The 14,545-nt window shown below is 40.3% G+C and overlaps 1 protein-coding gene across 6 annotated transcripts in view; it reads left to right on the top strand.

Moving 5' to 3' along the window:
* Positions 1-14,545, top strand: part of LOC133341419 (estrogen receptor beta-like) — a 135,057-nt gene that overhangs the window by 40,786 nt on the left and 79,726 nt on the right. For 4 of the 6 annotated variants that reach the window (XM_061550031.1, XM_061550030.1, XM_061550029.1 and 1 more), the window contains exon 3: positions 3,379-3,584. The exons of 1 other annotated variant lie outside the window; for it this stretch is intronic. In XM_061550031.1, coding sequence (XP_061406015.1) covers positions 3,421-3,584 — 164 coding nt within the window. In that variant the 5' untranslated portion in view covers positions 3,379-3,420. Of the gene's footprint in view, positions 1-1,057; positions 3,585-14,545 lie in introns of those variants that run through there. One more of the 6 variants, XM_061550028.1, reaches the window with a different exon arrangement.

Genomic DNA, 14,545 nt, shown 5'->3' with positions numbered 1-14,545 from the left:
CAAGTAAAGTAAGAATCCAGAATTGTTGACGCTGATAAATTGTGGGGAAAAATCAGGTGTGTGATTAATTTAATAATACCAGTTTTATTGAGAGCACTTTATGCTGATTGCTAGCATGCTTGTGTGCTCCGTAACTGGGCAACCTCAAGTGATGGACTTTGTTAAGATTATAGAGAGAGATGTTGTGCTTTGCTACTGTCCCAGTTGCTAATTTTGTGTGCGTACAGTCGCCATGTCCAGCCATCGTATCCAGCCATTTAAATCGTTGTTTGGGATTATACAACCCCAGCAGTGCTAACGCGTAACATTTTTTTTTCTGTCAAAATGGTTGTGTTCATTGGCACGGCTGTCGGAGTTACCCTACCAGCACTATATTTTCAGAAAAAAATTTAGCGTGACATTCTTAAAGCAATCACGGAATAACTTGAAATAATTACATGTAATGTTTGTTTTGCACTGTGTCATGACATAACCTTTAAAATGTTACCAAATGTAGAAACGAACATTTGTGGGTATTTTCTCTCCACACCATCCCCCTACATATGTCACAAAGTTATACTGGGGAATGGTAGCTCCAATCACAACACATAGAAGGTTGCAACAGAAGCTTTTCTCTTTGTACTTATGTTTAGAGTCTTTATTTATATATTTAATCAGGAACTCATATCCGAAGTTTAGTTGAATTTTCCAGATTGCAAACAAATTCTTTTCGGGGGTTTTTTTGGAACACGTATTGGATAGTTGCGGCTTGGATTTTGAATTGTATTGAAAGCACAATTCTAGCCACATCTTGTTTACAAAACCCAACAAGAGAGTTCACTCGGTTCATGCCTGGAATTGTTTTTAATGAACGTTTTATTTGTGTTGTGATGACATGCTCTCTTTAAACGGTTTTGATAATTTCTGTATAAATATGTTTCCATTTATTAAGGACACTGTGACAACTTGGAATGACTGCATCAGTACAGGCGTACAGCCTTTTGGCGTCCTCTGGTCTAACACCTTTTGAGACTAGGCTCCAACGAAAGCTGTCTCTGGTATGGACCAATCAGTTTCAAAGACAATGCATATATTATCAGAGTGTTTTTTGTTTGCATTTTAACCACAAGTATTGTGGTTAATGCAGACATGATTCCTTGTTAAAGGTTTCAGTTTGGTGTTTTAACATCTTCACACCGGGTTTGTTGCCAACAAAATGGGAAAACCTATTCTCACATTTGAACTAACCAGATTTTCTGACCAAATAGTAATTTTGATAATCAATGTCAATGAACCGCGGGAAATTATTGACGAACTTTTGCTGAATAGATAATAATTACTGGAAGGTCACAAATAATAACACCAATCTAGGGTATTTATTTAAGGCAGGCTAGGATTGAAATGATGGACCAGAGGCAAATAAGAGATAGTTTGAAGTGCATTTAGAAAATATAAATTTGATGATGAAACCCAACATAGCAATGTCCTTAAGTATCCAAAATTTCAATCGGTGCATAATCGCTGCTATGACATTTGGATCAGGACATGGACACGAAGGAAATGGAACAAGAGCCGAAAAGTACCGAAAGAAATAGATGCATGCTGGGAAATACAGAGAGACAAAAATAGGAACAAGATTGATCAGACATGAAATGCAAATTATAGACTTCAAAAAGTCAGTGGGCCTCTAAACAGGGTACATCAATCGGGGGGATCATGACTAATGGACAAGATTGGTGACACAGTGGCAGCCAAAGGAGAGAACACGCCCAAGAAAGTGACCACTCAGATCATGTGCAGTTGCCTGATGCATTTTGGCATTGTGATGATGACATTGGGAGGCCTTCATCTAGCAGTGAATAGATCATGGTCGGCAATGATTATAATGATGGTGACATGCCTTGGTACATTAATGCTAACCGTTAAAACTTTTTTTCAAAATATGATCTCGGGTAAGGTTATTGTGAAAAAAAATGGGTTTAATTACATTTCTTCAATTTATTTGAAGAAACAAAAATGTTATGCACAAACAATGGGGAAAATAATGGTACTTATAAGAGAAAATGCGTGTAAAGATAAACATTTTTCGGAAAACAGACAATGGATCATTGATGATCATCTTCCCATAATAAATAGAGGCACAATACACAGTGTTGGGTGCAGGCGTGTTGGCGCATGTGAACTTGTGTGTGCGTATGCATGCTCATGTGTTTGTGTTGGAGAGAGCCGACCATTTCTGGTGCGCACGCGTAGGACTATAGGCAAGGTAGTCCGTAGCGCATAAGCGTGGCCAGAAAGTCAGGGACATACATTATATTGCTCATCTTTGTGAGAGGCAGTGCAGTCTTGACAGCAGTGGCAAAAAAGCAAGAAAATAAATAAATAAGCGGGTTAGCCGGGGAAAAGAGTGAGCGTGTGCAAGGACGCGGGCATAAATCATTTGCCGAGATGAGTTATGGGAACAGCATGGCCCTGCTGGGTGGCAGCTCGCCAAGTCTCTGTGACGCCATGTGACCCTCCCGACTGTGGGTGTAGGCGGACCGAGGGCCCTGGTTGGTTGAGTGGGTGGTGCTTTGAGCCTACTTGGCTCTGACACTCCATGGCAGCGAGCATATCAGTGTTACAGCCTCTCCTCCTCTCCACCAGTGGGGAAAAGGGTCTTCGGTGTACAGTGCTTATTGGTGTCCTGCAAGAGGGAATGATATGTAGTTCATATGTCAGATTTGGTGGGCGACAGCGCGATACGTGAAGAGTGTACTTTATAATCGCCAATTTATATTTTTTTCTAGTGTGCGCGAGTCTTTGGCACGGAAACGGTCCTTTGATGCCGTAAAAAGTTGCGGCACGCAAGCGAGGTTTGGTGTGGTGCCAGCGCTGGTTCTGCCTGTGTTGGGACTTGCCATGTCTGTCAGCAAGGAGTCTGCTGAATCGGCTCTGGAAATAAAATCGCAGGCTGACGATATTGTCGGCCGGGGCCTACCCTCTTCCTGCTATACACTGGCCGGCATGCCCTACTCGTCGTCATACATCATGGAGATCTACCGGAGCTGGGGCGAGCCGCACCCTTCGCTGTTTGTTGGCGGGGTGGGCGCCAGCAACAGTGTAGGCCGAAGTGGCATTAAAAGCCCGCTGTCTTCTCCCGATCAACCAGTCTGCCTCACTGGACCCCACGGGGGATTTGTGAATGGAGGTGGAGGCGGCGGTGATGGCAGCTTTGGTAGTTGCAGTACAAGCAGCAGTGGCCCAGGCAGTAACAACTGCAGCAGTGGTAACGGCATAGCAAGTAGAAGCAAGAGCGCTAGTGGGACTGGAGCTGGCATTCTGACTGGGATACAAGTGCTGGGGGGCACGCCGCCTCACTCGCTTCTATTCCTTGCCCATCCCCACAATCATCACCAGCAAGCGAACGGCCAGCAGAAGCAGCAGCACGTGCCGCAGCCGATGATGTCGACGCAGCTGCCTCCCTTGCCGCCTCCCAGCGCTGCACAGTGGCTTCACCCGGGCTCTTCTCCCCACCCACCGGGCCAGGTTTTCTTCCGTGAACCTGGCTGGCACTCTGGGTCTCCCAGTCCCAAACCTGCTGAGCACGTGTTCTCCATCCACAGGTCAGCCGAATGCTCGCCGCTCACGCCTGGATGTTTTTCGCTTGTGTTTTGTGAGGCTTGTTGTGTTTGCGGCACTTGAGTCTCTCCGAATGCATCAGGTTCATTCGGTACATTTTGATGGGGTAAAAAACATAGTCTGTTAAAGGCAAAAAAAACTGTGAATTTGATGGAGTTAAATTGAATGAAAATGAATGTGAATTAAGCTGTTTAATGCCAATTTGAGGTTGTTTTTATTACCTGTTTGCGTGAGCTCCTGTAAAATAGTCGTACGATGGACTTCTGTAGACATGTGTAGCAGCAACATAAATGAAAGGAACGTGCCAAAACGATGTCTAATTTACAGTATGCTTAGTTGGGTGCAACATCTTTTTTTACATTAATCCTGGAAAAAAATATGAACTACCATTCTTGTTTAAATTAGTTAACATGCAGGTCGATTGAGCCGTGGCCATGGACTTTATAATGGATCGAGTTACGGATTTAATTTAGTTTGTCACCGTGTGCAGAAAAAAATTGGAGAGTTTTTGAGAACTGTGCTAATTAATATTGTGTGATACTGCAAACCGGGCCTGGTTAATTTTGGGAAAGTGATTATACTGCAGTCAAATGCTCTACCACTTGGCTATACCCCTAAAAAATTGATGATACTGACTATGTATGCTATATTTGCCCTGAGCAGTAGAACACTAGCTTACAATTACCTAGTGTTAATTTTTGTTCTTGTTTTTTATTGTGGAAAAAAAGTGCAAAAAAAAGGAAAATGTTCACAAACTCGCAAAACCGTAAATATAGTCTTCTTTTTTACAATTAGAATGCTTTTAAATCAATCCAGGGTATTTGAGTTGCTAATGTTTCCAAAGTAATTTGAAATTCAGGAATTACGAATCTTAAAACTACCGTGTTGCATATATTGCATAACAGTGATGGCTGGAATAAAACATTCCAAATGTATTTGTTCAAACTGCACCAGCGTATATATGTTAAAGTACATTTCGTAAACAATATGGATTTTTTTTATGGCACCTACTCTTCTGAGCAAAACGGACATATATGGTTATGCTGTGTCGCAATTTGTTTTATATATTTTTTGGTTAATTTGGAGTTTAATGAGATACCAAAAAAAAATCCACGATCGAATGAAAAATCTCGGCTTACGTTGAAAGATTGCGTTGAAAGATTAAATGTATGCTCTACACAGAGTGGCACGTACAATGTTTTTAAATTTCATTTTCCCCCTCACTGTTGAGTTATTTTTACATAGTGGGGCCTAAAGTACACGAATGTATTTGTAATAATACTATGCTCCACTATTGTTAATAATATTTACAGGAACTCAAGCAGTATTGTTCTCATTGTGTTAACGAGAACCTCTTTGCAAATGCTTTGTAAGACTTGGTGCTGTTGTCTGGGTATTACAACGCCATTGAAATTCAGTTAATATTTTACCAATGAAAACGGACATTGTGTGTATATATATAAAAAATAATTGACACATTAAAATAATGGATGTAAGAAATTTCAGTTAATTCTAAATAATTAAATGACAAAATATGTTAATGATTGTATCGTTATAATTGTTATTGCTTTCGTTGTGCATAACGAATAATAATAATTAAAAGCTTGGATGTTGCATAACAGTCGTAGGCCCACTTGGGACAGAATGGGTATAAAAAAAGTGTTGGTAACAATAACCTAAGGTGTTCCGTAATGGCCGTGGTCATAAAAAAACGCATTTCACAATGTTCATCTCTTTTTACGATGAGAAGCATGAGCGTATATTCACTCTGCACACATTTAGCTATGTAAGGTGATGTGTGTGCGAGTGCCTGTAAGTGTGTGTGTTGAGATGAGTGGGTTGCATGCGGTTACTTTACTGCACTACAATAACAAGGCATCCTGGGTTTCCATGCCTGGTGCTGCATACCGATTGCAATGTTTGTGTGTAAAAGAACACAGAGACATGGTGATAAGATGGAAAAATATATTCTCAACAAATGGAATTTATTTTGCTTTGCAGATTGTTTAAATCCATCATGGCAAACATTTCACTATCGACGTTAATGCATATTTAAAATTGCTTGCATGTGTAACGCTTCCATTAAGAGCCATTACATCGTTTCAACTGTTATGTTGCAATAATTGATTCCTGGCTGGTCTCTTTTAAAAAGCATCATTCGCAAAAGTCGCATTACCCAGGAACAGTGCAACTATAAAACGTTTTACTCACCGTGGAAATCTGTGTCCCAGAATGGTTTCGCACAAATGATTAAAACGGATGCTTTATGATGCCGTGCACTTGTTTTTCAGGGGGGGGGGGTAACTTTTCCACCACCTTGATAATGTCTGAACATTATGTGCACGATGTTTATCATTTTACTGTAGGGCCCTCACAACCACACATCCGGACTGTGGTCAAGTTCCAGGATTTCTCTTAAAAACAAAAATAGGGGTTGGCAGAGAAGATTCAGAAATGCCCGGGTGTTATTTATATCGGTCCTCGCAAGGTCATTGGTATTATAAAAAGTAATACTCGTTGAACAGAAAAAAAACACTTCCAACCATATTGTGGCTGTAGAGGCGTAAGATTTCTTGCAAATGCATGGGCCACGTGCTCGGACTTTTGATTGGGCCCTTGTCACAGTGATCCTCAAAGTGAAATCCCAAATGTCCTGACCAGTTCACTTAACCTTGCGCTTGATGCGAGCTATTGCATTCCATTACTCAGTCGGAGTGTACATAGCAAGCATTGCCCCCTACTGCAAACATCTGAGTAGGAGTCTCCTGAAAAAAGAGCGATTAGACATCACTGAGGCATACCTGGGCAAATAAGCATCACGGTAATTATGACGATGATGCTGGAGCCCTATACTTTGTTTTCTGCCTAGAAAAAGAATGTGGGATTTGTATCTGTTCTACAATTATTTATGTTTAGAATTTACAAAAACATGAAAGCATAGCAGATACAGCTTAAAGTCACTGCATGCACGTTTTCAAGCTGTGATTGAATAACTTGTGGAATCATTTATCTTTCAAACATACATGAAAGAAGTAAACAAACCCATTTGCAGTTCCTTGTTTTGAGAGACTGCAAACAAATGCCACTATGTGCATGCTTGAAATTGAAGCGATACTGGTGATGCTCATAAAGACATTTATTACGAGTTCTTTTCATACGTCGATCTATGCTCTTTGAAAGCACGTTGTGTTTGATTCTCATTTTGCACTTACAAATATTGAGCGAACATTTTTTTCAAGCAGGAAACTTCTTTTTGGTCACAATCAGGAGAGTAAAATGTATCCCATTACTTGTAGTTACCCACACTTGCAGTGCCAGTAAATTTTGTGAAATTAACCATTTGTATTTTTCTCCCCAACAAGGGTGCTGATTTTTTGACCCATTTACAACTCTGGTAGAAAGGAGTGCACCACTGCATGCTGGAGAACGGTCCATAGAAGCAGATAACACAGAAATGCTTCTGAAAGCTCTTCGAGTGACTTCTTATACACAATAGGGGGCAGTAACCTTCCCACCGTCCCTGCTGTAGAGTCCTGTAACGTTTATCGCACAACAGGCAAACCGATATTTCAAAATCTCAGAACTGGAATTTAGCCAATCCGTGTGAATTTAACATGGTGTATTTTTTTTGCACAGTCATTGCTTGCTGGGCTGAAACCTTCATCAGCTCGCTGCACTTGAGCACCCCGTTTGATCTCAAGTGGCTACCCAGATTCAAACCTAGGTTCTCAGCAGTACCAGCTTGGCACTGACCTCTGAGCCACCCAGCCATCTCATTGTATATAAGTAGACAATGTCTCGCCACTTAAAAAAAAAATTCACAACCCATCAGCTGCACGGCCTTCTGGGAGTGAATTTTAGTAGCATTGATTTCAAGACAAAAAAACTGTGGACCAGTTTCAACAATAATTGTCTCATCAGCAGTCATGCTCGCTTGAATTATTGCGAATGAACAGCGAAGCTTTATTGTTAAATCAATATTGGTGTCTCTATAAAGACAAAGCTGTTTGGAATCATCTTGGTCTCAGAGTAAATGTCTTAACAACTCTCTTTAGAGATGTTGTTTTTCATAATCACTTGCATCTGTAAGGAGTTAAATGTTAATTTCGTTGATGTGTTTCTATTCAACTCTTGCCAGTTGTGAGATTTTCCTCTCTCGTGTAATACATCATTAATTATCTTCCAATGTAGCCATGGTATATTATGCTTTCACATCAGCAGTTTGATGAAGACATTTAAAAAAATAGAATGTATAAACGTTCACTCAACTTGCTCATTATAGGTTTTATGCAGCTTTTGAATTTCCTGAAATTAAAATCTATTGTTTTCCAAATAAGTGATCTTTAAATGCTTGTGATGGTAAAGCTTTAAATCAAAATTTATATTATTTAGCTTACCAAAATTGCCGTTTGAAAACGAAATCATCGCAGTCATATAACCCATCTGTCCAAGCCTGAATCAGACTATTAATTCACATATTCTTAATCCAGAAATATTTTAACACTGTAATTGTCGTTATTTTATTGATTTTGTATCTGTTTTTTTCCCAATTTCAACATGCTTGTGCAAGCCAGGTTGTTGTTTAACGCACTTGGAAAGTGACTTGGAAGAGAAAGGTTTAATAAGCATGAACTGTACAAAAGAATGAGTATAGAACAGACTGACGTGGAGGGACTTAATTTGGCCCCATTGTCACAGAAGCTGTTAGAAGGAATAGAAAAAAAGAATGTTTCGATGAATAAGCTGTGGACGTCGCTTATGTTGATGTCAATTAACACCAGCAGTTTCACTTACACTAGTCGTTTTACCAGACAGAGTGCTATTCAATTTCCCTGGCTCCCTGTGGCAGATCATCTGTGGAATTCCAGCATTCTTGAAGCCTCTAAACTCACCCGTTTGAGGATAACATTGTCACCTAATTTCCTACGAGCTCTCTCTCTCTCCTGTCTCGGGAATGCAATGTGGTAGGTAGCAAGTAATATCAATTCAATGAAAAGTTTATTTTGGAAATGGAGGTAGTGTTTGAAAATAAATAAACCTGGATTTGGTAAAAAATATAAAAATTCACAGTCGTCAGTTGGTTTGCTTACAAGATGCTTCCGTCGTGGTATTTGAGACTGCATGTTTTTTTTTAAACTAGACCTAATATAAAATAAAGCAAAACAGTAGTGTCCACATTGGACAAAGGAGATCCACACGAGCCACAACCCAACAAACCGTACAAATTATTCTTATAAATGAAAATGTAAATTATGCACTTATTGTTGATATTCGTCTCAGATGTGTTGTCATATATATGTACTGTATGTGCATTCAGACAGTGGTGTATAACAACAGTTCATTTAGAATGCTTGTACCTGTTTAACACGTGTAGAAATCGCATTTTTCCAATGCATCACTTCTTAAACTATTTTTTTTTCATAAATATTAATTGAGTGAGTCCAATGCCTATGTTTGTAGAAAAATAACAACTGTTTATTAAGGAGTGTGGGGGGGGGGCAGGTGGTGGTGGGGAGAAGCTCGCAGGAGCTTACATGCTTATATTCTGCTCTCTCTGCTCGGTAAACATAAACTGGCTGACTGCCTCATGGGCTTTTATCTGGATTCTTTACGAAGCGACATATCCTTACAATACTGGCCAATTCCGTAGCTAATTAACCACACAGACCTGTCTCCGTTGAGTGATGCTACCCATCACGTAGACAATAAAATGGAAGAAAAAACATACATATGAATGCATTTTAAAATGCTTTACAGTGTTTTTTTTACTCGGAAATATTTCATCGTCTGGGTTTTAATCGCAACTCTTGGTTTTCTCGAGCGTAATTCCCTTAATACAAACAACTTTATACTAAACATATTTTTAAATATTGGACCTTCATTACAAGAGTTGTCATCATGATACATACATTTGATACAGATAGACGGTCAGACAGCTAATGCATTAACACTTTAAACTTTAGTTGGAAAGCATTAAAAATTGGGGGATCACTGCACTTTTTCATATTTCATTTTCAAGGCATCATCGCTCCTACATTGTCATTCTTTAATCTGCTACATATAATGGTCCTCAAGTTTTTTTTTTCTCTATTATATATAAATAAAACTCCCTGCTGGCATGCCCCTGTTGAATTAAAATTTTAAGCGCAATAGAAATGTAGATTATATGTATGTGGTGTTGATCTTTAAAAAAACAACAGAAGTAGCTTTAAGGTTTTTTTTGTTAAGCACGTTTTCTAGAAAGAAAATTGCTAACTATACGTGAAATGTATTTTCGTTTGTCCGAGTAATTTGAATATTAAACGAGCATGTATTGTACAGTACGTGAGACAGACATCCCCATGGTGCCGCTTACAAAGCTCCGCTGTTTTTGTAAACACCGAGACTGCATGCATTGAATGCAAATAACCACTCCCGGGACTCATCGGTGCAGACATGCCAAGGGTTTGCCACAAAATGCTTTCATAGAAATTCCTAAGCACATCATGTTCAGAAGTGGCACGTGTACGCATGCACAGGGCCGGGATCTCATTAACCACGTCGCAGAAGTTATTAATTGCAACAAAAGAGGAGGTGAGGAGGAGAGGGCATAAAACTGCTATTTTGCTGCAGCAGCCGAGCACATTGTGTCTTTCATCTCACCCGGTCTTCACTGGTTCACCCGATCCTGTAGTTCATGTAAAAAAATTGGTCTCAAGCTGTCAGCTGTCACAGTTGTTATTATTTAAACTCGCCTCTTTGCTTCTGCGCAAGTTGTATACAGGAAGTCTGGCATTTCATATTGTTTACACGTACGTGTAATAAAGCTATAGGGACTGTGAGTACAATGTCATGAGCAAAAAAAGTTTTAAGCCCTTCAAGCATTATACGATTTGAGCTTAATCACTCCCACATATGTACTTTTTATTGTTTGTACATGTGGTCTGTTGCAAAAGAAGTCTGTGGGTTTGGCTAACGTAAAAGACCTTCACTAGTTGTTAAGGTCATGGTAGTTGTTTCCTGATCAGTTGAAGAGAGTCTGCTCACAACTTATTTCACTGGAGCTCATATTTTTTAAGATCAAAGAAGCCATTGCCTTTTGAATTAAATACATATGGTAGCGCACAGGATGAAACAAAAGATATAACAAGTACGAAAAGACTGTAATAGCACCAGGTGTGTCGTGAGTAATGGAACATACACCGGAAAGTGACATCTCGTGAAATCTCTCAAATTTTACATAAAAAAACCTCTGCCGCTCGTTGCCTTCCTGCACAAGTATGCATGGTATGCCGAGTAAAAAAAAGTCTCCATACGAACGTGTGGTGTCATTTCACACTTCGGCTGGATTCACGTAGAGGACTCCTTATAATTTGGTTGCAAATCAGCTGTACCGTCAGGAATTGATGGTTGCACTGACCCATGCAAATTCGTTCAAAAAATAGTTATGGGTTTCAGCCATCGCTTCTCTGGAGCGCTCCATTGGTGGTACGACTGTGCTCATATGGAATCATATGGTAATTAATTGTTTGGCATCTGTCCTTCAAAGCCGCTGCTTTAAAGTTCACTCAACCAAAATAGCTCATGGGTTTTGCACATGAAGATATTATCTTGTGGTTTGTTCTTAACGGTCTGAAATTTTTGTTTAATTTTAAAATGTATTTTTCATTCGGATCCTGCCGTGGCGTATTGGACCTGCAATCCAGAGGCCGCTGGTTCAGTTCGTTCTCCCAGCACGGCAGTTGAGACAATGGGGCATTCCCTTGAATCCCCTCCTATATCCACCCAGAGCAGTATATAAATGGGTACATTGCAGTTAGTCTTGTGGCAGGCCACACATGTTGGGGCAAAGTGTGGGTTAGGTAAAAAATACTCTCGTACCGGAGGCCCTTTTGCCAACGGTGGCATGAGCAAGCATTTGCAAAGCTGTACCTTTACCTTTCGACGCGGTGGCAAGATGTTAACTACCTCACCTGGTATACAGGAGATCGTGGGTTCAATTGCATATTCCTCCCTGTGGTCGCGTGAATTTTTTTCCGGGTAGTCTGGTTTTTCCCTCCGCATTTAGTAACTTGCATTTAGAGTATTTGGCTGCTATAAATGGTCCACGTGATGATAAGCCACTTCGTTGAGCTATCATTTGTGGCCAGGTGACTTCTGAAAAAGAGCTATAAAGCTCAGTGGGCCTTACCTGGTAAGAAATATATATATGAGGTGTTTTCAGTGAAATTATTGTGTTAAGAGTTTTGTTTTGCCAAAAATCAATCCCTAAGCTTGTATATTTTTTTAATTAGGTGAATTTGTACCATAACGGTAGCACATGGTGGATTAATTTGTCGGACAATGCCAGAAGGCCCTTATCATGCACTTTACGCAGATGGTGCAGAATTTATGAAGCATCTGTGGGAATTGAAGTGTAAACTATGTGCAAACTAACTCGGAGGCAATGGCAATACTGCTCAGCTGTTCACCCACTTCACACAATTATGTGCCATTTCTGGGTAAATATTTCTGAGATCTAATCCAACCTTTAATTTCACTTTCATCATTGTAATCATCATCATTGGGATCAGCAGCAACCATGATCTATTATAGGTGGCAGCCAGTGTTGGAAACGATTTGGGGAGGCCTTTATCCATCTCACAGTACCAAGATGCAACAATCCACAGTTCCTGGACTAGAGCTCATCTCATCGCTTCACCTCCGCAGTCAAGATAGAGCGCCGAGATTCTCGTCTTTGGAAACATCTTCCAATGTCACTGTGAATGACTTTGATGAAAGTGTGTCTTCTTTTCTGACACCAATTTGTAATATTTCTGCTTTCATCATGCAGGCCTTGGTTCGTGAGAGTTTGGATGACTGTATCAATTTACACCGAGTCAAATGCGTCTGTTATAGTCAGTCAGCCAGATACATACTCAGCAGATAGCTATAGCCAAGAAAATCATAGAGCCCAGAAATTCGACCATCTCTCAGATGAAGAAGAATATGTTCCCAATGGCACATTTGTAGAAGTAAACTGTGCCCTCCAAATTATGAAAATTTGGAAAAACTTTTGGTCTAGATGGTATTCACTGTGTACATCATAAAAGCAACCGGACCAGTTTATTGGGTCAAAATTAGCAAACTTCTTTACACAGAAATGAAATACCTCAATCATGATTTTATTTTTATTACAGACCCTATGAGCCTCTTATCGCACACGTATAAAATGTTTGCAAATATTATTGTGAACAGAATACTGAAAAATTTAGAGGCAAACTAACCATAAGAGCAAGCTGGGTTTCGGAAAGGTTTTTCTACCATCGACTAAATACATACTGTGAGAATAGGTTTTTCCCCTTTTATCTGGCAACAAAAAACACCTTTTACAAGGGAATCATGTCTGCATTAACCACAATACTTGTGGTCAGAATGCAAAAAAAACATCATTTGATAATATATGCATTGTCTGAAACTGATTGGTCCACATCAGAGACAGCTTTCTTTTGAGCCTGGTACTGGCAAAGGAGGTCCCATGATGTAAATACATACTATCGATCATACTCTGGAAAAGACTGATGAATCACATACTATTATGCTTAGAAATGTTGGTAGGTGACCATAATGGGCCAAGCTAATATCCATTTTAACTACAGATTTGACTGCCAAGTGTCTGCTTAATCACTACCACAACGTTATGGTGTTTTAAGTAATTCCAAGCAGGCTTATATTTTCTAACATTTCACAGATTCCTAAGCATAGTGAAAGGAAACAAGAACATTTATATTAAGTCGTGAATAATTGTACATGATTTTCATATAATGGGCATAACAGTGGAAAGGAAGATAAGGTCATATAAAGTTATCTTCTGTTTTCAATGTTATACCCCCCCCCCATCCCCACAACTGCATTCACTCACTAGATGCACTTTGAATTTAATAAACATATCCCAGCAGAAAATAAGTATATTTCTTGATCTTCAAATCTAGGCAACCACAGCGACTTTGACTTCTTACTATGTAGGTTTTCCCAGGTATGCTGCTGTGCAACTCTAAGATGTGTTTGTTTTTGGGTCGTACCACGTGTTGTTCTGCACGATGCCCAAAAAATGTTGTTCCATGTGCTCGGTAGCTTCTTGAAGAACTGGAGAAGCTTGTAGCACAACCTGAAAAAAAAACACAACAGGATACCTTTCTGAATTTTTCATCATTTGAAATTCGATGACCGTGCACGCCGTCTCTTGAGGTTTCTGAACTGAAGTCTAGAAAGTGGTCACTCGGGGCTAGGTCTGGGCTGGACGATTGATGGTTTTTGTTCATCGATGCCGTATTACCTTATCTTCCTTTCCACTGACACGTGCGAGCCAAGTGAGCGTGGGGCCCTTGCTGTATGGGTGGGGTTATCCGCTGGTAGTTTGCGGAGCTAAGTCAAAACCAAACCGCGAAACGTTGGCCTCTCAAGACGCACCTGAATATGGCTCGGGACCAATCAGAGCTAGGGCAGGGCTGACGATGCATTTGTTAACTGCAGCTTGAAGCAGTATATAACTTTCAACACAGCGTCACCGCGTCATCTCCTTGCTTCTCGACGTGTTCATTGCGTGTGAGGTCATCAGCCCTGCTGGGGTTTTGCAGTGGGAAAAAAACCCAGAAGGCTTCCTGAAATGCGTCAGGCTAGCTTGGCACGGCTTGGTCGAAGAGTGGCAAAGAGGTATCCTACAGCAGCCGGGACCTACTGGGACTTGTGACCCGTAGCGTTTATCATGAATGTAAAATTCGCACCACAAGGCAATGCTCTATGCCCGTTTCTCCTTCAAGGCATTCATGTTTTATTGTTGTGGTGTGGTTGCATACACTTGGTTCGTGCAGGTGTGATGAACAGACATGGCACAGCATGTCTATCTACCTATTTACCTGGCGCTCGTCCATGCTGGGGTATCACGAATTTGGAAGCCTTTCACGCCGCTTCATTGGGTTGGGCTGAT

This window comes from Lethenteron reissneri, chromosome 11 (assembly GCF_015708825.2).
Source record: "Lethenteron reissneri isolate LAM-NWPU_2019-01 chromosome 11, ASM1570882v1, whole genome shotgun sequence".
Classification (NCBI taxonomy): Eukaryota; Metazoa; Chordata; class Hyperoartia; order Petromyzontiformes; family Petromyzontidae; genus Lethenteron; species Lethenteron reissneri.
The sequence above is the reverse complement of the archived record's forward strand: the minus strand, read 5'-3'. Positions and strand labels throughout refer to the sequence as shown.